This window comes from Hermetia illucens, chromosome 4, assembly GCF_905115235.1.
Source record: "Hermetia illucens chromosome 4, iHerIll2.2.curated.20191125, whole genome shotgun sequence".
Taxonomy (NCBI): domain Eukaryota; kingdom Metazoa; phylum Arthropoda; class Insecta; order Diptera; family Stratiomyidae; genus Hermetia; species Hermetia illucens.
Genome location: NC_051852.1, coordinates 56,137,340 through 56,162,990, shown reverse-complemented (window position 1 = coordinate 56,162,990; position 25,651 = coordinate 56,137,340). Strand labels below are relative to the sequence as shown.

The window sequence follows — 25,651 nt, the reverse complement described above, 5'->3', positions numbered from 1 at the left end:
TAACAATTTCGTCCAGGGTAGACGCAACTCATCAGACGCTGCCTCATCTCTGCCCTGGGAGCAGCGTGACCGAAAGTGGCAACAGGTGGAAAACGCTATATCTAAGTTTAAACCGCCAATAGTTTGAGCCTAAGCTATGCTAAAGCTAGATCATAGCCCTCATATTCAAACAATAATACGATTTTATTGAAAGCGGCTGTACGCAGACTTTTTCTGCCAAGTGTGTATATATCGGTAGGACTTTCAAGTTGCTTGGAAATCATTTCTTTTTATGCGGAGACTTTAATACGAAAAATGCATACCGTGTTCCAGATTTGCTAACTCCAGATATAATACATTTTTTACGCATGAGGGGGTCCAATAAAAATTCCTATTGTACACGTAAGCAAGAGGGTCTTCGATGAATGTACATACGTAGATAGTAACACAAGCGGCAGCCCAGGAAAACATTCCCACTATTCACAGGCAAAACGGAAGAGACATGTCCTACCTTGTGGAATTACTTGATCTAATCTAGATTGATTTAGATCTCGCAAGTGTTGGCCAAGGAATCGTGCGTCAGGAAGAAAAGGCATCAAATGTACTAGCCAATGAGTTCTAAGCACTGAATAAAATATTACGAAACAAGTAATTCAACAACTTAACACCTAATCCAAGCCGAAAGGAACTCGAGATACTCCTTTTGAAAAGCTGCAAAAGGTCGAGGAGATGAAAACTACTAGTTCTACCCAACAAATGGGGACCTGAGTTAGAAGTTCTAAGGAAAAGGCAGGTCTATGCATATATTTGCAAAACACCATGAAGAAACGTTCTAGCAACTGGATACGCAAACAACTTACCACATAACTCCAATCCAAGAAGGCGATGCACAGGAGATTCAGCTCCCAGCACATTCTTTGTAATTTTATGGAAACGAAAAAGTCTTGCATACGTTCAACCACGCGTGGGTACCGTGTTTGTGATCCGCATGGCTCCAAGTTGCAAAAGAATTAAGTAGATATATCCAAGATCAATCTTCGAATGCATCCGTTCCCTGCTGAGTCGGTATCCCGACGAAATTAATAAAACTGACTAGGCTAACCCTGACCAATGTGCGAGGCCAGATAAAAGCAGCAGGATCACTCTCAAGACCATTCGACATCAACAACGGTCTACGACAAGGGGATGCCCTATCATGCGTCCTCTTTAACCTGACTCTCGAGAAAGTGATCCGTGATGCTGAGGTAAATGCAAGAGGTACGATCCTCTTTAAGTCCACCCAACTACTGGCCTATGCTGACGATATCGACATCATGGGAAGAACCAACCGAGACGTACAAACTGTCTTTATCCAGATCGAGCAGGCGGCACGAGATCTTGGGCTCCACATCAATGAAGACAAGACAAAATATATGGTGGCAACGTCAGCACTGAAGACGAATCAACCAACAACATCAAACCGCACTGGTCAAACGGGAAGAATAAAGATAGGAGAATACAACTTTGAGACCGTTGATAATTTCTCCTATCTAGGGTTGAAATCACAACCGATAACAGCTACGATGATGAAATCCGCGCACGGTTGTTGTCCGCCAACAGAACTTATTATATTTCAGTTTACAGAAACTGTTCCGCTCGAAACGTCTTACCATAGGGTCAAAGTTCTTACTGTACAAGACAAGACACTGATCTTGCCAGTCCTCATGTACTCCTCGAAAACTTGGGTTCTTAGCAAGAAGAATTGCGAACTCTTGGCCGCGATCCAGAGAAGATTCCTCCGAAGAATTTTTGGCCCCCTACATGAGGAGGGACAATTCCGTAGCCTACATAATGACGAAATCTATGAGCGATACCATGACCGTCCGGTTGTGGATAAAATCCGGCTCAATAGGTTACGATGGGCGGGTCACTTAATCCATATGGATGAGGATGATCCCACCCGGAAAGTCTATAAGGGCAATATCTATGGTAGAAATAGAAGACGAGGCAGACCCTGCCTAAGATGGAGCGATGGCGTAGGTCAGAACGCCAGACAGCTTTTGAGGATATCGAATTGGTGGACCTCGGCGTAAAACCTCTCTGGAGTTTCTTATTAAGGCAGGCCTAGACCGGGTACCGGTTGTTACGCCGTTGATGATGATTTGGTTTGGTAATTTCTGAGAATGGTCCCATGAAATAAGTGGTTGTTCTCTAGTTATCGTACATCGTACATCGTACATCCTTTACAACTAATGTCAAAACGAAACCACTAATTGAGACCTTTAATTTGATACAGAAAAACATTTTACTACCCCCTTTTGCATGTGAGGAGATCCTTCTGAGCGTTGACAGTTTCCAACTTTCCACCATATTACATGTCAATGGATACAACCGTTTCTGAGAAAAAAGACAAACAGACAATGAACCGATTTTAATAAGGTTTTGTTTTACACAAAGCTTTAAGGCGTTAGGTAGGTTTTAAAATTTCAAAAAATTACTAAAATTTTAAGAAATAGGGCCTTTGAAAGTTATCCGGACAGCCAAAAGTATGTTCGAAAAGTGAATGAAAATCGCATTATTATAGCCGAAAAAAAGCTGTCACTACGACTTAAGAAGCAATAGTTCGTCACAGACAAGAGCAAATGGATGCCCTGAATATTGCCGCTGCAGAAATCTCTTTATTATATGTGCTGGAATCGACATGTAAATAAAAATTATTTTTTTTTTCACGTGTTTTTCGGATGTTAAAATTTAATCGCTTTTTTCTCGAAACCATCTCCATACAAGGTGCAAATTTTATCAAAAATGAGACTTGGTTCACGTGAAGCTATCATCAGTTATTCTGACCTTTATACCAGAAGCTCGCCCTTCGGGTATAAAGGTTTTGTGTTCATCTTATATGAGAAACTTCAACGCACATTTTTCCATCCGCATATAGCCACAAATCCAACATATTCCTTCATATTTTTCTAAACTACACAATATACGTACATATTACAGCCAACTAAACAAACAAACACATATTACAGACCTCCTAAACAAAAAAACTGCCTATTACTGAATTCTGTACTTATATCAATGCACTATATAAATTGATTGCGCCCGCATTTCCGATTTACTTCGTACACAAAAGCCCACATATGTGCATATATATTATGTATATTGAATACCGCTGATTTAATATACAAATATATCTATCTGAAATTACTAAAAAACTAAAACAAGATATTTCTTTGCGACCCCCATTCAGATGAGCTCACTTTGTGGTATTGACGAATTGATATGTGATGATGACGTCATACACGTTGTAGAATGCTCGAAATTCACAATAAATGGCACAGTTTCACCCTCTGTAACTTTGCTAATAATAGTTGGATTTTCTTCAAACTTGACCAAATTGTGCCTTATGTTATCCCTTGCACAAATGCCTACTTCTAGGATGAACTTAAGGGCGGTTACCGGCTAAATTTCTAAAATATAGGAATATGATATTATTAACTTGATTTATGCCGATGTCGGAACCAAATGTATTTTGAGGCGTTGATTTCGTGATTTTTTATCAGATTTTTTGGTTGGATAGGTGCTGAGAACGAGACTTGCTTCACTTTTTGGGGCACACATTTTAAACCATCATTCCTCTATATTTCCCTAACATCAGAAATCATTTCGGGAAAGTACTAATCGAGCCTTTTAATTTGATAAGCCACATAACCATATTTGGTGAAAAAAATGCACACCCGTTTCAAACTCAATGCAAAATGGCGCCACTGGCTATATGTAAAGGGATTCCCAAACCAAGCCTTACCAAATTTCGTGCCAATTGAATCGATTTTAATAAGGTTTTGTGTTTACACAAAACCTTAAAAACGACCTAGGTGTGAGACACAGACAAATGTGCTGGCTCACGAGCAAGAACCCTCAGCTTTTCACCATTAATAATAAACTAATACAAACGTACGGTAGTAGTATGATACACAAGCTTCGACTTAAAGCTGTGCGCAAATCGTGCAATCCTAAAGACCTAGGGGCCCCAACATCTGCCAGGAAGCCATTATACATCATTCCCGCAATGGCATATAAAGACACAATATACTCTGAAAACAATATCTTTATAGACCGCACTTATCTATGTTATGTTGTCTTCTTTCCAAATTGACGCTCAGACAGCCATGGCTGTGAATAAGAAAACTAATCACATAATTGTAGATGTCATTGGGACTTGCGGAATATACTTGAGCAGAAAAGGAGGGATTGCTCGGGACTCGGAATAAAAATTTCAATTAAAAAAAGCATAATAAGGAAACCCGCATAATTTTCTCCCCAGGTCCGAACAATTTCCACCCCGTGCCCCGCCTTTCCGCATACTTTTCATCCGGGCCTGAATGTTCTTCTTCTTGGTTCCGATATCAGTGTCGTATCAATGCTTTCATTCACTATTTCTAGAAAGCCTACAATAAGAGCAATGATATAGGTTTTTGTACACCAAACTTCGATACATACCTTATCCAATTAACCTATTTCGCTGGATTGTCGAGCCGCACATTTCCATTATGTGAACAACCTTCTCATTGACTGCACCTTCTTAGTGCATATAATTTTACCATAACATCTACTAACTTCCAATAAGTAGTACACTACTAAGTTTTTAAGAATCATATATTAAACTTTATTATTTAAACGTACTGGCAAATAAATAAGAAAAAAAACCCAGAGCATTTTCAAAATCGCCGGCCTCGCCCGCGACCTCTTCGGAACTTTGAAGTGAATGGTTTATCGTTGGGCTCAGTAGGGGCAGGCGAATGTGCCACATGCAAAATATTCCATAATAACTTTGCATTCGCTTGGGAATCTAGAAGTTCAGCCAAATCCGCCTGCAATTAATTGTTGTCAAGCAAAGAAGTAAATTTAGAATATTGATATCTTCATACTTCTGATTTCTTCAATAACTCCTTCAAGGACCCCCCGTGCCGCATGACCTTGCCAATATTCTTTGAATTTATTCCTGGCAGGCGTATCATAAAATCGAAAATGTTTGTATTAAATTTATCGATTTCTGTTGGATTCGATTCATCTGAACCAATCAATGCAGCTTTTGCCGAATCTGGTTGACTTTTGCCTTGTTTCAGCTCTTCAAACAGTTGCGCTGTTGCGTATGGGCTTGGTGACCAAATCAAGCGTAATTTGGGAAAATGTAATGTTAGCAGTTGCAGTTTTTGCACAATATCAGCGTTCGAAGTAATTGACTCTCCTGATATCATATATTTGCCCTGGAAATGTATTTTTAAGTTTATTCTAAATTATATTCTTCATTAGTTGTTTGAAGTGTTGATAGTTGCTTTTACCTGCAAATGGAATGGTTTATTTTGATCGAACTCGATAAGCAAAATTGGTTTCGAGTAATATCGTTGCATTTGAATGCATTGGTTGTAAAGCCGCCCGGAATTCAGTGATCCGATTAAATCAGAAATAGATTTACGTTCAACACAAATTTCTGGTGTCAAAATATAGTCACCTATCTGTGAGGATAGATTTCATGTTTCATTTCTATTATTAGAGATATATTATTCATGTATTTTATTCTAAAACCACAACTTGGCATAGAGACGTACGTACCGTTATCGTCACTGGTATAACTTCCATTCCGCGACGATGAATCAAACAAGGCAGATCCGACCGAAACTCTCGCATATCAACAATGATTTTTGGTACTTCGAGGTTTTGTGGTTTTTGACCGCCAGCCTCTCTTGTATTTATCTCAGGTCCTACCTCATCATCTTCATGGGCTTTCAATAATATAAAAGCTTCATCCGTTCGACCGTCCTGATATTCCGGTACGACCATAGACTTAAAACACAAAAAGAATAGCAATAAGAAAGATACAACCCAGGGATACCAATCATTACCTTCTTTGCTTCAATCAATAACTCAAACGCTTGTTTTTCTCTTCTTAAGCTGGTTAGATACGACTGTTCTTCCACTGTCCCTGCATGCATTAAGAAAAAAACCCTAAGACGTTTATGGAGCGGCCGTTTCTTGCGAGCTTCAAATATTTCTAGTTGCCGAATTGCCGTTACATTACTATGATACATGATAATGTATTGCGGATCCACTTCATTCAAAGTACGCTCGAGTGCCGTTGAACCTTCACGTTCAGTTTTAAAAGTTTGAATACAAACAATTGGTTGTTTATTAGTTGACATTATCGACGTGATGTCCAAATTTTCTAACTGGAAATAAGAAGTTAAAAGGAAATACATTTTGATAATTATCTATATTTATAAATTTAATTGCACACCAACGCACACCCAATTGCACTTTATAGTCTTACAATTTAAGTCTATATATAAAAAAGAAAAAAAAATTGTCTTGAAGTACAGAAATTATACATCTGAACTAATTTGTTGTTACTGAGAATTTTCATAATCCGCCAGGGTTAAGAGATATGTGTAATTTCAATTATCCTTTTCTCGAATATCTTATTATATCGATCGGCGTTCAATTCTTTTCTTTTCACCTAACATTCACCGAATAATAATAGCATGAATTAACTTTAACCAACCGTTCGGTTCGTTGTGCTAGAACCCGAGATAGCTGATGTATCGCATCTGGTGGGATACGGTGATAATGTCGCGGCACTAGTTGCCAAACGCACGGTTGAATACGCTCAACACACACTGGGAATGGTGATGTGGCTAGCCAGCAGATAGATGACTGAGCATGGAAACCGAACTGGTCGTCCTGGCCAAGGAGACGTTTCCAACAGTCCTCCCTACTCAGATTAATGACACCATGGTCTTGTCGAAGCGGACGGTAAAATACCTCCGTATCATGATAGACACGAAGATGAGCACAATGCAGACAAGACTGCGCTAGAGCGTTTCCGACTCAGCCCGTCGTTCTTTACGATTCCGAAGTACGGGCTAATTACATCAGTAAGGAGTTGCACCACAAACGCCTAACGCAAGGACAACGGCAATGGACTTTACGAGTTGCGACCGCCTATCGTATCGTCTCAGAGCTAGCAGTAATGGTGATAACAGGAATTATTCCGATCGCTCTTCATGCTGCTGAGCGGAGGTTTGTATATCTCAGAAAAGGCGAGGCGGATAAGGAAGCAGTCAAAGGCTCTCCCTTCACCGCACTCTCACCGCATCGAAACAATCGTGGGAAAGAAAATCGAGGGATAGATAGGCTGCGAATTTAATCAAAGACGTGCTGCCGTGAATCAATCGAAAGTACGGTGAGGTTGGCTATTACCTTACCCGGCTGCTCGGCGGATAAGGATATTTTCACTCTCACCTCCACACAATCGAAAAATCATTGACCATGCTGCAGAACGAGGACACGTAGAACAGACTGACACTTTACCTTCTTACGGCATTCTTAAGCCGGGGAAAATGGAGATGGAGAGACACGAAGTTGTGCTCCTACACTTAATACCTAGACGCAACAGGGGGGTGTTTTAGCCGATAGTTTTCTGATATATAAGTTCGAGACGTAAATGCATTTCAACTCCCAGAAGAAAACTTCAACCAAAAATAATTTTTGATTGATTTCATGATAGCCTTTTACATAACAACAAGCGGGTCGAGGGAAGGAAAGAGGAGAGGGATAATATCCAAAATACGTTCCGTAAATAAATATCTGCCTTTGATTGGACTTATTTCCACAAATTAGAAATTATTTATTAGTATTTATCGCATGTCTCTAACATTGTCACAACACCACAAATCAAAATCAAACTTCATTATTCTTGCGTTGCCATCTGAAATAGTGACGATTGTGTCTACTGTTCAGTGATTATCCTTTTTTTCTCATCTCGATCGATTACATCATTTTTTTCGGTCATAGATCAGATCTGAGTAGAATCAAAAAACTCTCAAATCACAATCTAGCGTACCATTGTTGTTGCGGACGGCCTTTTAGTCGTCTCCCTTCGACTTCAATGCTTAGTGCAATTTAAGCAAGTGCATTCAGAGCGTATTGCATGATCATACCACCGAAGACGCCTCTCATGCAATTTTTCCGAGAACAGTGCAATCACATATCGGTCTCGAATGCTCTCATGCTGTGACCAACACAAGCCATCCAACACAGCATCTCTGTGTCCATTACAGCGAAACACTATAGATACACTATAAATTGACTGTCTAGTGCAACGACCAAGCGTCTCAGGGAGTAGGTGGGGCCATATTAGTATCCAATATCAACTTAACGCATCTTTCCACCACTGAAATAATGATCATGATGGGATTGAGAATTCAAGGCGGCTAAAAGGAATAGTAATTTGCGGACTAACAAGCTGAAAATTTCGTTTTTTCTCCTTGCAAGTGCTAAGTTATCCATGCCTCGAATAAGAATCTATTTATCGACTATGACCTCTCATCGAACAAGGGCGTGAATTCGTTTTGCCAACGTGCATCCTCTCCTCAACAACTGTATCGAGGGAGTACAAAATTCTCACTTTCTTCAACCGACAATTTCAGCACTCTATTCTGAAGTTAAGTGAAGTTTGATGATAGAACTCTTGTGGCAATGTGCTATATTCTGCGGAAAGCCTTAAATGATCCAACCTTTCAGGGTTCTCCACTGGGAGAATTATCTTCCTGATCAGATATTGGGCCTCCATTGATTACGTTACTCAATTCGTCGGACACTAAAATTCACGATACTGTTATTCTCCCCGTCGTCCTCTATGGTTCTAAGTACTGCTAGAATATCAAAGACAATGAACAGTGCCTAACGACAATAGACGAAAATGTTGGTTTGAATCCCCGATCAATATATGTGTAATACCGGTGATACCAATCGTGAAAAAATCGCGGAAGAAGTATCTTGATGCGGTTAATGTCCGTCAGCATATTGTGCTGCTCAGGGAAACAAAAGCTACTGCAAATAATATCAATTTCGGAGCCATATACCGTATCACAAAAAACGTTGCAGATGATCGTAAATCAACGGCCGTGTGGAACAATTTAAGAATATTTGCGAGCGTTCTGCTATCACAAAGGCATTAGCTGAAATTATCCTCAAAAGCATCAAACGACACCTAGAAAGCTTGATCGGTAGAGAACAGGCTGCTTTCTTCTCCTCCAGCATGAGTACATCTGGAGTACTCTATGCAAGAAAGACATTTCAGCAAAATCTTTTTATGAAGCTATCTTAACTCCTACATCAAATAGAGACAATGTTCTTTCTGTGTTATATGGAAACAACACATGGAAAGCGACCGCCATCGTTACTCGAAAGCTCTAAGTCTCCGTCAATATATAACTGACTCATATCATCGGAGTGCTCTGGCATGAGCGGATAACAAATGGACAACATCGTCAACATATGGGGACGCGTTGTTCATAAGATAAAAATAGCAGTAAATACTTAGCACTTTAAGGAAAAGCCACACCTATATGGCTGGCTATGTCATGCAAGGGAATCCACTATCCCAGGATGACCAACAAAGGTATTGTCTCAGAAACACATGGCATAGAACAGTAGAAGTAGAGTCCAAGCTCCAACAAACCGACAGCAATAGCATGTAGGCGCTATACTGCATGTAGTGCTGAATCGCAATGTCAAAACTTTATCAAAATACGAAAAGTCTAGAGCGATGTGGATCAACCCTTGCTGTCTTCATTCACAACATCCATTACTCAAATCGCGGTCTTAGTTTCCAAACAGCCCAACGGACAATTATTGAAGGTTGATCATTACTACTTGCGTCCCGACCTATGATATTTTCTACAATTTGATTAAACCTTCTGATCCTCTGTTATTTCCAACAATTTAATGCCATCCTTAATTCTTCTTCTTTTTCTTCAGTCTTTGTCCCGTTCACAAGCGGGGTCGGCTCGTCGTTATCGCTTCGCCATTTGGCTCTATCGAATGCCTGATCTGGGTGCAATCTCGAGGCTTTCAAATCCCCATCTAGCGTATCAAACCACCGTTGTTTAGATCTGCTTTTTGGTCGTTTACCATTGACTTCGATGTTCAGACCAATCTTGGCAAGTGAATTCTCGTTGGCACGAATTGCGTGACCATACCATCGAAGGCGCCTCTCTCGCAACTTTTCCACGATCGATGCAACCCCATAACGATCGCGGATATCCTCATTTCGGATGGGACCTAAACGTGTGATGCCGCTAGTCCAACGTAGCGCGGTAAATTTTAGATTTGAGACGTTCGTTGATACGTCGATCACAAAGAACACCAGTTGTGGAGCGCCACTTCATCCAGCTTGCGTTAATGCGTGAAGCAATTTCATAACGCAGTTCTCCATTGGCTGATAGCGTTAACCCGAGGTATTTAAATCGCTCAGTTCTGGGCAGATCACTGCCGCTGACAGTGATTGTGCCTATTTCATGGGGGTCGGTCGTCAAAAATTCAGTTTTATTTAAATTCATTACGGCTTTTAGCAAGTCGATACAGATCTCTCTCGCCATCCCGAGTGTCCAGTTTATCGTAAAGATTTTTGAAATGGTTCGGTCGGGTGACAGCGACCGCTTTCTTTGCTTCACGGTTGGCATTCTTATAAATGTGCCAATTAGCAGACGTTTTATCGTCGAGAAATTTGTGATATAGGCGTTTCTTTTCACGGACCTTCATTTCAACATCATCATTCCAAAGCCAAGTATTTCGGTTGATGTACCGCTTACCCGGCTTGGTGACCCCGAGGGTTGCAGAGGCCGCTTTGTGGATCGTGTCTTTCATTGGGTTCCACGATTCTTCCACATTCGTAATGGTCGGTAATCGTGTGAGTGAGATCGTTTCTTCTTTTTCCTCACGAAATTGCCACCATTTAATGAGCCGCGGGCCAGTGCGTTCCTCACGCCGTTTTATCGGTGGCTTAATTCGCATAATGGCAGTCAACGGCCGATCTTGAGGTGCGATGGTCTCATAGGGAACGACTTTGCAATCAGTGACAATGGTAAAATGTTGGCGTCTTATGAGAATATAGTCGATTTGCGTTTTACTGTTCCCACTATAAAATGTAGGAAGATGAGGCAATCGTTTTATGAACTATGTATTCATAAGTACAAGGCCATGGGTGTCCGCAAAATCGATTATACACTCGCCACCCTCATTGCGCGCTCCGAACCCCTTCCCCCCATGGCACCTGTTACCGTCTGCCTTTTCATCCACATGACCATTAAGGTCGCCGGCAATGATTATATAATCGTCAGCAGGCACGTGACAAGTCTTTTCATCGAGAAGTTGCCAGAAGGCATCGTTCTCGGCTTCAGGTCGACCTGTCTGTGGAGGAGTTTGTAATGTGGTAGTAAACGTAAATGGTTCCGAGATGACTCAATAAAATAAAGTATCATGGATATGCGCTGTATTAGGAAATGAATATTGCCCCAGGAAAGATGGATAAGATAAAGTCACCTCTATGGCTTAAGATAATTGTGAATTGAACAAAAAGCTCCAGAAATAATTACGGATGGGAAAGTATGTGAAAGAAAAAAAGATGAACTGTTCGAAAAGATGGAGAAATCGACACGGGCATGCATGAATAAAATTGTAATAGTTGACACATGATAAACTGAAAATAAACGAAGAGTAATTAGTAGTTGCCTCGACCGTATTACAACTTCACGCACTTCGTTAAAACATTACGAAATCAGAATGATCTGTACCAATATTTCTTAATCGGAAATCTACAGTATGGTGCAAATACTGTTTCACAGTTTAAGAGGGTCATCGCGTGCGCCGGATCCGATGAATCGATTTACTGTGTTAAAAAACATCACTTTCTAGTGCAGTAAAGCAGAATCTGAATAGAAATCAATTCGATTGTACCAAAAAGTCACTGACAGAAACAAGAAAAATAACCAAAAATATAATATCAGACATCATACCTCTGGAAATGGTTCAAAGTCCGCACTTTCCATCAAGGTTGCATCCAAATGTTCATCATTTTCAATTTCCACACTAGTATCAAATCCAGCACGTTGAGATAATGTAAGCACGTAACTTTCTTGATACACATCCATATCTTCTGGATCATTTTGTGTTAGAAATTCTGTTAATTCATCTTCCTCCTTCTGCACTTTATCATCCTTCCCCATAAGAATTTGACTCTCTTCGTCGATTTTCTCGTTCGTTTCAAGATTAACTTCTTTTGGAGTTGATTTCAATTTTTGAGATGCATTTTTGCTGGTAATTTCTTTACGTTGTACCCCTAACTTTCGATGGTTTTGAATATTTTTGTAACTATCTGCAAGCTTATTAACAGGTATCTCGTTCCTCATAGCCATAAAGAGAAGGAATCGCTCGCCACCTTCCGTTAGATATTGATTGAGTTGATGACAAGTTCGAGAATCTTGACATAAGATTAAAACTTTCACAGTGTCATTAGATTTTTCTTTCGAACGTTTCACATCATTAGGGATTTCCACACGTAGTATCTCGGATAGTACTCTCCACTTCGGACAGAGCTCTGGACAGAATTCTGAAAAAAATAAGCGCAGGTTTAGTTACGTACATCAGCAGTTTAACTTCGTAGAGAATATTTTGTAATCAATCAGCGGGGTTATTACGTTGTTCACTATTGAAAACACGATCCTTAGCAGCTTTGAATAAATTTTCCGCTGCATCCAGTAGAATCCAGCCGGAGTTATTGTGTGCATATTCAGTTGTCCGATAGCGTTTTACTAGTGCATAGGCACTGACGGCGTCGCCGTAAATAGTGGATCTGAAAGAAAGTTGTTTTGAGAAATACTTAATTACATAAAGTCATGGAAAAGTAATTAGGGAGTGTAAATTGGCGTAACATTCGAACGGGGTACTACATGAAATAAAATGTAGATAAAAACCTATCAAATTTCAATGACATTCAGGATGCTAGCTAGCTGATTATGAAAAAGAACGAAAAACTCACAAACAATAACGATCATTTGATTCGTAAGATCATTGTGTTACATGTAAGTGTCTAAGATTACTTCAACCAACGCATTGTACCAGGTAGCTATGTGGGAGTGTGCACCATCTGTCTAAACAATTCAGATTTTTTCCTTCCCTGCGTTACCAAGTGCTTTCCGGTCGACACAGTTGTGTGCTGAAGGTAGGGCGAAACGATTGATCTGGTGAGTGAGAGTTTTATGAAGTAGTATTTTGGATAAATGTGTTTGATATTGTATTGTGCTCCCCGGATTAATGGGGTTAGTTCAACAAGGCCTCTGAATACGTGATGTGTTCCCTGAATAGCGGGATTTGTTCCCTAGAAAATGGGATGTATTCCCGGTTTTCCTCAACGCAGAAGGGATGTGTTCCCCTTAGTATGTGTAAGTATATGAAGCTACTCACTGAGTATTATGTATACTCATCCTTCCACTTCTTTCCAGGTAGCGACTCGAACGACGTGAGGAACTCAACCCGGGCAGCCAACGCCTCCATAAACATTATGAATTAGTGTTCTTGTGTAAACGTGTCATTTGTTGTCTTAAAATTTAATAAAGTCGATCTATTTGAAAACTGCGCGTGTATTATTTTTTTGTACTATATTAATTGCGTTTGACCCGCAAATATGACAAATTGGCGGGTGGCTGAAGGATACGGCAATATTTGAAAGAAACAGTAGCAGAAAGAAAAGTTTCAGAAAATGCCAAAAACAAACAGACTGCAAAGACGGAATACTAGAAAAGCGGAATGGGCAAAGTTCAATGAAATTTGTGGGATTAAGTTGCAGCTCCCTAGGCTCCTTCGGCCATGGAAGTTCAATTATCTGCGGCAAATGCGGTAAAATGGTTCCCGGATAAAACGAAGAACTGCACTCGACCAGACAACTTCTAAACGTGATTGTAAAAACAATAAGAAAGAAGACTTGTTAAACATCAGGAACCTAAGGCGTTCGGAGTCCTGTAAAACATAGTGTGAGGAATTGGAAGGCGAAAGGGATATTTCAAGGCTATGCAGAGTCCTTAAAAACACGACAATACTAAACGAGCGTATAGAGCACTCAGACCTCTAGGCTATGTGCCCATCTCTTAGCAAAAAAGTTAATGTGTTCCCCTTAGTGTGTGTGTATATGAAGCTACTCACTGAGTATTATGTATACTCATCCTTCCACTTCTTTCCAGGTAGCGACTCGAACGATGCCTATCTAAACCCAAACAACTTAAGGCAGATCACCTCAATATCATTCTCGCTTAAATTTGTGAAGAAACTGGTTGAGCGTCACATTTGCGAGAAAGCGCAAAGGTTGTACCCATTTATTCAAAGCCAACATGCTTAATAATTTTAATGATATTGTCAAAGGATGTCGCACTGCGTCCTAAAAAACAATTGTACCCTTTTACTGGTTATAGTATACATATAAATAATAGTATCATATGTCGTTTAAACCTATAACCTACAGAAGATTTATTATGTTCCCTACTTTCAAGTGTTTCAACGTGGCATCTGGTATAAAGATGCCTAAACCTTCTATGCACAAGTTCCGGACACTCTCCCAGGAAATTACTCACAGAATCTACAGACACGTATCCGTAGATACCCCTAGCTTCCCCAGATGATAGTTTAGAGTATTCCCACTATGATCCGGAGATTTTTCTTGGTGAGATTTAAACAAACTCTGTGGAGTATAGCAACGTCGCTCTTCTTTCCTGGCCAGCTCGTCTACTACCTCATTATCTTCTAACCCAATTTTGCCTGAAACCCAGAGTATCAGACTTTATTTAGCGAGCCGATCGTTTTTAGCCTGTTAAAGAATTTATCTGGTGGGACCTAAGTGCCTTAAGGGGGTTATCCCATGTGAATGCTTCAAAAAACCGATTTTTTGCATAAATCTAATCTAACTTAACCTTTTTCTCAAAACTGGATTTTTTTAGCTTTTAGCTGGTGCTCATCAGTTGCTGAAAACGGGTTACAATTTTCAAAAGCATGAGAAATTAAACTTTTAATATTTTCAAGAAATTCTAGGTTTTTTATATGACATAAACCAGTCTGGTAGAATCATGGGCACAATTTGAGTGATTTTTTTTTTTACATGTGTCCGGTTTATGATGATACAAATTTTAATGGTGGATAGTATCACTGGTTTGAAGAAAATTGGTCCTTTCTTTTACTGTTACACGACTATAACGTTTTTCGTCAGGAGTGTGAAAAAGCTTGACCTTCCCAAAAAATCATGATTTCCCATTCACTCCATAATTTAATCCCAGATTTCACACCATTTCCTATAAATGGATACTGGAATTCACTTAAATATAATAGTTTTACATGCGAACAATGGAGAATAGAACTAGCATATTTGAGTGAATTTGCCTTGAGTAGTATTCATTACAGTAGAATTTGTATCTGCTGACTCTTCGACGTCCAAAAACGCACAAAGTAATATTTCCTTTATTTCTATGGCAGCCGAACTACATCCGTCAGCTGATATAAGAGAGTTTCGGTTGGCTGTCCTGCCTGGTAAGCGTGCTGACCTGGATGTAGGAGATTGCACATCAAAACGTCAGTTCTAATATAGTTGTCTATGACCTTTTCCACCGTTTTAAGTAAGAACGATATCAGACAAATTGGTCTCAAAAATTTGGCGTGAAAAGCACCCGTTTTACCCGCTGTCGCAATAAAGACCACTCTTGCCCATCCCATGAGGTAGGTATATATCCCAAGGCTATGCTGCCTCTTACCACTATTAGGAGAGATCCTAAGATGATCTCTAGGCATTTGTCTCTGGAGTAGTGCTTGGAAAATGCCATCTACCCCGGTTTTTTAATGGTTGAAAGGTTCCCACTGCCCATCTTACTCTAGCTTCCGAGCATACCTCTTTTGCTAGTCTCCAGTTCAATTTTTCCTCCTTCTGTCCGCTGTTGGGGTGTCAGGCAGAATTCTGTCACCTTGCGCTGTAGGGTAGGACCCCGGCAAATGAAATCTGGGAAGCAGATGTACCCTGTGCTCCTCATTCTCGGTAAATATTCCATCTTCCTTCTTCAGATAGACAGAAGAAATTACTTTGTCTTTGGCTATAGCTTTATATAGCCTGGATGCTTCTGTGATTTGTGCTAGCAGTTCACAGAATTTTCTGAAACTGTTTCGTTTCGCTTCCTTCATCGCGTTGTTCTACGTCGTCAGTGCTCTTTTATACCTCTGCCCGTACTCGGTTTGTTTCGCCCGATTGAAGAGTTTTCGCACCTCATTTCTCATTCTGATTAGGTTCCTGTTCCACCAGGTTACGTGCCTTGAAGCCGGATGGCACCAATGACAACTCTATTTAAGGCGTTCCAACACTGTTTCTAGCTCTATTTCCTCCAATTCCACTCATCACAATGTTCCTTAGAGGTTTTTCTAGTAACTCTTTCATGCTACTGGTCACAAATGTGGACGTGTTCCCGACATTGTATATTTCTAACTTATTATGAAGATGAATTCCAGGGGGTACTCACATCTTCGATTAATGGTGTGCGTTGGTATCGCAAGCGAAAAGTGGTAGAGCCTTCTGCTCTCCATTCCTTGGTTTCAAATATAAGACGGTGTTCCTGGACACTGAAGGTGAAATCCAGAGATGCGGAGAATAACTCTTCAACTCTCCGAAGAAGTGAAACATCTGGGAGTTATGTTAAATAATAAGCTCCTTTGGAACAGACATGAGAAATGAGTTATCATATCTTAGAAGCTGAATAGCCTAAGCCTCATGTAATGTAATGAAAACGTACATATGCTTCTGCCCTTGGCCCGATGTTCGTTTATGGATGGGTATGCGATGGTTTCATTTATATACACATAACTCGTAAAATATATACGTTACCGATACTCAATTCGATGTTCTACTGATATTTTATCTATTAGGAAGTAACAATTTAACGTAAAATAGGCAACTTTGACCTACTGTAACTTTGTTAATAATAATACGATTTCTATCAAACACTCCAGTAGGCTGCTCCCAATGAAGCCTATATTAATGCAAAATTTTATGGACCTAGGATAAACTTGATTGGGGTTGGCAGTAAAAAATATATTCGTATTTCGGAGCCTATTTTTTCAGGTTTTTCTTTTGAGTAGTTTCTGAGAACGGCCCCTTAATTTAAGTGATCCTTTATGACTCCCTCCCTCCACCCTTTCGCAATCGGCTTCAAAACTAAATGCTGATTTGGAAAGTAATAATCGAGACCTTCTATACACATATTCACACGTTTCTCCAGCAGCAATCTCCCTTTCGAATAAGAACGAGAATTTGGGTTTTTCCCTCAGGTTATATACTATATAATGGTTTTCCATACTGAACCAAGGTGATTGACGAACGATTGAAAGACAAGCGCATCGCGATCTGTAGCGATAGTCAAGCGTTTGCATTGCTTTAGCCACCTCCAAAGCCGTTCAATAATATAGAAATCGTCTGGACTCCCGCTTAAATGCGATGCAACTACTGTGCGTACGAACCAGCAATTGAGGTGCCAGTAGCATTAGCTATTGTGCTACCAAAAAAAGATAATATGTGAAAAAAATATACTTGAATATACTTTGCTAACTGGATATATATTCTGAATAGGAATTTTACAAGACGATGGAATCACATCCACCAGCGGAAATCCTACGTTATTCCGTCAAACGATGACGTCCAATACAATGGATCACTACGGGCTGAGTGCTCACAGGCTATGCCTCTGCCCAACCCCATACATGCAGCTGTGTTATGCATGTTTTTACTGCTGATTAGGAGGAGGTTTGTAACAACCACCATCATTGCTTCCGCGGTGCTTGACGCCGAATCAAGTGCGTTGCGGACCTTGTCAGCTAAGTCAAGTGTAATTTGCCATAATCGAATGAATGAAAATGGTAAGCGTCTCACTTATAGGCTTCGCACCAGCGACCCTGGAACTACGTAGCCACTGAGAACATGCAAGAAATTGGGAGGGCTTTTCATAACCCCTGTGTGCCAACAACGCCTCGGATAGGGTCTGATCTCATCCCTACGATCTTCGGCTATCAAAAACGGACTATGATTGGTCTCTAGAATTTGCACACCCTCCTCGACAACGGTATCGAGGATCCCCTTACTTTCTCAAACTCAAGCAACCAACGATATAAACTGGAGATTCTGGATCTAAGCGAAGTAAGATTATAAAATCTGGAGGGTACTCCTCTCCCTCTTGCAGCAATGTACTTTTGTACTCTGGAAAGCGGAGTAATAGTCGACGCGACGCCGGGATTCGGTTGTTCTTGAGGGCTATGACAAGACGCGCTCTCTTACCCTGGCAGCCGATTTGACTGCAAGATTCTAGTCCAAGTCATAAAATGTCACAATAGTATCATGCAATGCTCCAACGGAGACTTCCAATGTAGTGATGCTTTCTACCAGTAATTACACGCAGTTCAAGAGAGGCTTCCTAAAGATGACATGATCATGATGGATGATCTGAATACCAAGGTGCGCTCTGCTTGTGATCGTGATGGGTAATATAAATGTCAGGGTGCGCTCTGACAACACTTGCTCGGACACTTGATAGGGTAGCACGTTCTTGGCGACCGTATCACCTTGACATTTCTAGGACATTGTTCAAGCGCATAGTCTGCAATTAGGACAATTGGGTTTCAACCGACCGACATCGAAAAGAAATATCATCTGATGGTCGCTTATGCTCGCTTTTATGTTGCGTCCGCCATTCCCCACAGGGTTGGAGAACTGCAACCAAATGTTTCGATGACGAGGACGAAGAGAACAGCCCACTTCTCATCCACGAGGATGAACAACTAAAGAGGTGGAAAAGACAATTTGCAACCGATGTTAAACATTGTGATGAATTTCAGCCTCTTGTGGATGAAATAGCTAGTCACAGTAACATACACAACAAAAATCATATCGGCCATCAATGCACTCAAACAGAGTAAAGCCGCTGGGGTGGACGGCGTCCCCGTAAAGTTATTTATCGCTGTACCTACAGTTACTTACTTTGTTACTACTTATAAAGTAGAAAAAGGGGATGATGTTTAAGATTTCCAAAAAAGGGCTTCCTTTTTGAGTGTGGCAATTAGAGGGGTGTTACTGCGTCCTCCCTATCGTCGCAAAGGCAATAGCTAAAATAATCCTGGAACGCATCAAAGAACTTCTCGAAAGCTTGATCAATAGAGAGCACGCTGGTTTCCGCTCCGGAATCTCCTGCATTGACCACATCAACACCCTACGGACATTCCAAAATGGTGTACGGAGTTTAGATCTTCGTCTTACCTGTTTTTAATCGATTTCGGAAAAGTATTCGACAGCATGAACAGGGAGTGTATCTGGCGTCTACTCTACGAAAGGGGGAGCATTCCGGAGAACTATTATCAGAGTGTCATAGGATGGCGCAAAATGTCACATGGTGCACCAAAGTAAAATATCAGAAGAATCTGAGATCCAAAGCGGAGTCCGCCAGAGTTGCAGCTTGTCATCATTACTATTTCTTCTTGTTATCGGTGACGCTCTTTATTCTTAACTACGCTGATGGCACTTGTTTGCTCTCTCGCTGCGTCATGGAGTTGGACTAAAGATAAACATAAAAAAAATCAATGGGCAGAGCATCGAAGGCGTTGGTTAATTTGTATATCTAAGAAGGTCGGTTTCTATCGACGGTGACATCTTAATGGATTAACAGCACTAGATCTGCTTTCGTTGCCTTTTCTAAAATATGCAAACACAGTTATCTCAACACCAAGATCAAGTTGAGACTGTTCTGTCCTAGTGTTCTTTCTGTATTGCTATATGGGAATAGCACATGGGAAGTGACCCCTACTGTTACTCGAAAACTCAAAGTGTTTTTCAACACCTGCCTGCGTGGTATCATCGTATAGTTGACGCGCTATACCCCACCAAAGGGACAACACCCTACCCCAAACTTAAATTAACCGTTTTCGAGATACACGAGTTTTAATTTTTTTACAAAAATGGGCGATTTTTCGGCTATTGAATTAGATATTTTGAATATATGACTCTTATTATTATTACTATTTAACTTCTACATGTAGAATAAGATGCTTTATGATGCTATTAACATAGTATGCTGGTCCCAAGCCTAGGTAAAGGAGGAGGGTTTGAGGCAACGTACTCTGTACTATCCTCAGTAAAACAAAAGTAAAATACTGAGATCAGGGAAAGAGATAAATAGAGTATAGTTGGAGTTATTCTACTATGCTAAATCCTACCTGATCTCTCTTGGTGACAGGCCCCGCGACAGGTCGACCAAGAAAATGCATAGAATGTCGTTACAAACATGATGATCGGATTGAGTCACAACCCTCGGAGAAATGCTAGGGCGTCCACCTCAGTCGACGCGGCAGGAAGGGCCCCGGTCCTGTCGAGAAAAGGGTAAGGGTTCTTGACGCATGGACGGCGTCAGGACGTAAGCAAGTTAGTCCGCACACAAGGAACAAAACAAATACGTGTCTGCACGCTAAATGTTGGTACCCTAACTGGAAAGACGGAGGAACTCGCAAGAGCCCTTCGGAAAAGGTGCATTGACATCTGCGCTCTGCAAGAAACCCGATGGTCTGGTGCAAACAGCTGCGACATTGAACGCGAACGCGGTAAAAATGGCTACAAACTTCTCTATTTTGGTAACCCACACCCCACACTCAATATGGTGTTGGCATTGCCATCTCAGAGGGTTTCCGTGATGCCATTAAAGAAGTCGAACGATTTGATGATCACCGCGTATGCACCACAGACAGGTCGACCTGATGCCGAGGAAGATGCCTTCTGGCAACTTCTCGATGAAAAGACTTGTCACGTGCCTACTGACGATTACATAATCATTGCCGGCGATCTTAATGGTCATGTGGGTGAAAAAGCAGACGGTAACAGGTGCCATGGGGGAAAGGGGTTTGGAGCGCGCAATGAAGGTGGCAAGCGTATAATCGATTTTGCGGACACCCATGACCTTGAATACATGAATACATATGAATACATGGTTCATCAAACGATCTGTCTCTCTTCCCACATTTTATAGTGGGAACAATAAAACGCAAATCGACTATATTCTCATAAGACTCCAACATTTTACCACTGTCACTGATTGCAAAGTCGTTCCCTATGAGACCATCGCACCTCAACATCGGCCGTTGATTGCCGTCCTGCGAATTAAGCCACCGATAAAACAGCGTGAGGAACGCATTGGCCCGCCGCACATTAAATGGTGGCGATTTGGTGAGAAGAAAGAAGAAACGGTCTCACTCATACGATTGCCAACCATTACGAATGTGGAAGAATCATGGAACCAAATGAAAGACACGATCCCCAAAGCGGCCTCTGCAACCCTCGGGGTCACCAAGCCGGGTAAGCGGTACATTAACCGAGATACTTGGCTTTGGAATGATGATGTTGAAATGAAGATCCGTGAAAAGAAACGCCTCTACCACAAATTTCTCGACGATAAAACGCCTGCTAATTGGCAAATTTATAAGAATGCCAACCGGGAAGCAAAGAAAGCGGTCGCTGTCACCCGAGCGAACCACTTCAAAAATCTTTACGATAAACTGGACACTCGGGATGGCGAGAGAGATCTGTATGGACTTGCTAAAAGCCGTGATGAACGCACACAGGATATCGAACACTTCTGTTGTATATATATATATATATGACAAGAACGGTACTTTGCTTACCAACCGTCGAGCCGCAACGGATAGATGGCGAGAATACTTCGAGCAGATTTCAACTGAAGAATTTGCTCATCCTCCACTTCGACAATCATTGCCGACATTTGGAGCAGTTCCACCAGTCAGCGCAATTGAAGTCGAGGAGGCAATAAAACAAATGAAATCGGGGAAAGCCACAGGACCTGACGACATCGCATCTGAGCTCTGGAAAGCGAAGAGCTGGGACCCAATACTGTGGCTCAGTGAATTCTTTAATCGGGTTATTCAGGAAGGAAGAACACCATCTGACTGGCAAGAAAGTACCACTGTTCCAATATGGAAAAAGAAAGGTAGCCCAGAAGAATGTTCAAATTACCGTCCGATCCGGTTACTTTCCCACACCATGAAGATTTTTTAACGTATTCTTGACAACCGTATTAGCGAAATTGTTGAAATAACCGTGAATCAAGCCGGATTTGCAAAGAACTCCGGAACCACTGACGCAATACACGCTGCGCGGTTACTCATGGAGAAACACCGTGAGAAGCATCGCCCTCTTTACATTGCCTTTCTAGATCTAGAGAAGGCGTTTGACCGTGTACCACACGAACTCATCTGGTATGCTTTACGACAACACTTCGTGCCAGAAGAACTCGTGTGCTGGGTTCAATTGCTCTACCACGATCCGAAAAGTAAAGTTCGAAGTATGGCGGGTGTGTCAAAACCGCTTCGTGTCTCTGTTGGTGTTCATCAAGGAAGTGCCCTCTCACCACTCCTCTTTGTCCTTGTTATAGACACCGTTACACGGGATATCCAACGTCCAGCGCCCTACACACTGCTTTATGCAGATGATGTTTTCCTAGCATCTGATAGCAAAAATGACCTCGAGCAACTCGTTCAAAAATGGAATGATCGCCTCATGCAACACGGTCTCAGATTGAATTTAAACAAAACTGAATTTTTGACGACCGATCCCCATGAAACAGGCACAATCACTGTCAGCGGCAGTGATCTGCCCAGAACTGAGTGATTTAAATACCTCGGGTCAACCCTATCAGCCAATGGAGAACTGCGTTATGAAATTGCTTCACGCATTAACGCAACCTGGATGAAGTGGCGTTCCACAACTGGTGTCCTTTGTGATCGGCGTATCAACGAACGTCTCAAACCTAAAATTTACCGCAATGTCGTCCGTCCAGTCGCTCTCTATGGTTCTCAGTGTTGGCCGACCATAAAAGACAATGAACGGCGTCTTGCGGTAATGGAGACGAAGATGCTACGTTGGACTAGTGGCGTCACACGTTTAGATCACATCCGAAATGAGGATATCCGCGATCGTTATGGGGTTGCACCGATCGTGGAAAAGTTGCGAGAGAGGCGTCTTCGATGGTATGGTCACGCAATTCGTACAAACGAGAATTCACTTGCCAAGATTGGTCTGAACATCGAAATCGATGGTAAACCACCAAAAGGCAGACCTAAGCAACGGTGGCTTGATACGCTGGATGGGGATTTGAAAGCCTCGAGATTGCATCCAGATCAGGCATTCGATAGAGCCAAATGGAGAAGCCGATCCGGACGAGCCGACTCCGCTTGTGAACGGGACAAAGACTGAAGAAAAAGAAGAAGATGATCTCAATAACCATAATGGTACGTAAGTGAACTAAATAGGTCGTTGTAGACGATTGAAAGTTAAAAAAGTTAGTACAAATTTAAAAAGTTTAATTTTCTTTACAGGATATATAAAAAAAATGAGACAACTGCTTTGCAGATGTGCCTAAAAATATCTACGTTTTATCAGCTATCCAATAAAACCCTAGATTGTTAGGGTTTTATTTAAACTCATAGAAAAACTTAGCTTCTTATGCTACATGAGATTTTATCTGTTGTTGTTCCTATAAAGGAAATTCGACTTTTTAAATTTGTACTAACTTTTTAACTTTCAATCGTCTTCAACGACCTATTTAATGACCTTACGGACAATGATGGTTATTGAGGTCTTAGAGCATCTTTTTCTACATGTAAAAATTAAATAATAATAATAATAGCCACATATTCCAAAATATCTAATTCAATAGCCGAAGAATCGGCCATTTTTATAAAAAAAAATTAAAGCTCGTGTATCTCGAAAACGGTTCAGTTTGGGGTAGGATGTTTCATAGTAAAATCAGTCAGAAATGATGGATACTGCACATCTTTAACGGATGTAGATCGACTTATCCTGTAACCCTGTATAAAAGTACTCTGCGTAAGTTGTCTTATTTTCTTTATTAGATGTTCAGATAAGCGGTGACAATGACTCTGTAATTATGACTCGGACTAAGCCGAAATACACAGGGGAGAGCACTGTGATGTGATACATTGCATTATGGATCTGTTATCCTAAGAAATCTGCCTTCACATTTTAAACAAAATTTTGGATCGTGTGGATAGAATTCTGGAAAGCCCAATGCGTATTTCATCGTATTTACACAACGAATAACAAAACACAATTTATATTCAAAACATTCGTTCACAGATATAATTTTTTTCCCCCAATTTATAAGAACTCAACCTATTGCGTGGGCATTCCAAAAAACGAACAGACATGGCAATAGAGCATATGAGTCTTCTATTTCAAAAAGAAAAGCTAGCTCATTTTTGAAGGCCAGGGGTCCATTGTGGAGGAGGAACAATTAGTTCCAATGAAGCTGTAACATTTGGAAGTTATGGGACTTTTTTGAGTTGGTGGTCATGGTCAAATTAAAAAAAATGTTACTTAAAAAAACAACAAAAAACACTTACATCATCAAATTCCGCAACACCTTCAAATCAGAAACAATCAACTTCGTCTGTGAATTCAATTGATGCCAAATGCAGTCTAACTGTGCTTGCAAGATCTTGTGAAATTTTTTTGTAACGCAATTCTCCACCGTAATTTCAGATAAATCCAACGATCTATTGATTCTCTTCAACTCCTTGACCAAATAATTCATAATATCCAGAATCTGAGTCTGAATTTTCGTCATATTTGTTGTCATTGGAACATGCAATTCAACCGTTTGCGACTCGTACGGCTTAAGCGAACCCTTAACAATTGCGTGAAATCGAGGCCAAATGAACAGTTCCTTCACAAAAACGTTGCGCATGGTTCGCTCTACGTGACTGTATCCAATAGTGAAGGCTTCTGCACTGCTTGAAAAGGCCTTAATGAAGCCTGTCTTATTTATCTGCCGAAATAATCGAACGGCAAAGGCTTCTTGACACGACTCAACTATCGTGTGCGCGCGAAGAACTATTAACCCCGTAATGAGCTCAATAGGGATACGTTTCTTTAGAAGGTCTACAACTAAAATCCGAGTGGATATGAACTGGATTCCGCCTTCAAGGTATACGCGTTCTCTGCAATTATATTAATAAAATAAGCAACGTAGTGTGCGTTTTTAATTTCCTAATTCATTGAAATATCTGGAGTGAGTTTGAATACCTTTCATTTGCGTTTGCTGCTACTTCGTGGACATACTTCGGATCCAGTTGTGATTTGTAATAATTCTCCTCCCAGTCCGAACTGTTAAGAACTAGGATGAGATTACCAGGGTCTGCATAAACTTTCAGGATGTTAACCAATACCCGGTCATATGAAATTCCTCTGTGAAGAGACTTTCCGATGTATTATGAACACCTCTTTTGTATGAAACCGTAATACCGTGCTGTGATTAGAAGACCATCGTGATGGATCAAATCCAAGAACATTTGTCGCTCATAATCCAGAAGGATATCTCCGTGTTTGTCCAAATATTCTTCGGCAGTTGCTGCGTTTGCAAGCTCTGCATCCTCAGCTTCGTTGAATGCCGCTTTACTAGACTCTCCTTCTTCGACTTCCACTGGGTTTGATGCAGGTTCAGGAGATTCGCCTTTGGGATTCTCCCCTTCCATTTCATTTCCCTCATTCATACTTCAATTATTTTTCAACGATTCACCTTCAATTCGCGGGGAAAACAAATCCATGTCAAACTCAGCTGTTTTTGACAACCAGCAAAAATACAGAATCCGCAAATATATTGGACAATGCGCGCAAGGAATAACTGTTATACTGGGGATTAATGGTAAATTGCCCCAGATTGTTAACTTTTAATGTAAACAGTATTGAGAGCCATTCACTAATTCATTC

The 25,651-nt window shown here is 40.9% G+C and overlaps 1 protein-coding gene and 1 long non-coding RNA gene across 2 annotated transcripts; one reads left to right on the top strand and one right to left on the bottom strand.

Annotated features, from left to right (window-relative positions):
• Positions 1-4,599: 4,599 nt before the first annotated feature.
• Positions 4,600-25,489, bottom strand: LOC119655838 (DNA repair endonuclease XPF). Its single transcript, XM_038061945.1, has 10 exons — positions 25,187-25,489; positions 24,968-25,129; positions 24,286-24,882; positions 12,495-12,649; positions 11,814-12,406; positions 5,862-6,185; positions 5,572-5,802; positions 5,301-5,474; positions 4,887-5,225; positions 4,600-4,829 (listed from the first exon to the last, which is right to left on the bottom strand). Exons 1-10 carry the CDS (start codon positions 25,432-25,434, stop codon positions 4,677-4,679), a joined length of 2,976 nt encoding a protein of 991 aa, XP_037917873.1. The 5' UTR covers positions 25,435-25,489; the 3' UTR covers positions 4,600-4,676.
• Positions 12,666-13,428, top strand: LOC119655839. Its single transcript, XR_005249960.1, has 3 exons — positions 12,666-13,040; positions 13,121-13,238; positions 13,299-13,428. It is a non-coding gene; the product is annotated as an uncharacterized LOC119655839 (long non-coding RNA).
• Positions 25,490-25,651: the final 162 nt, after the last annotated feature.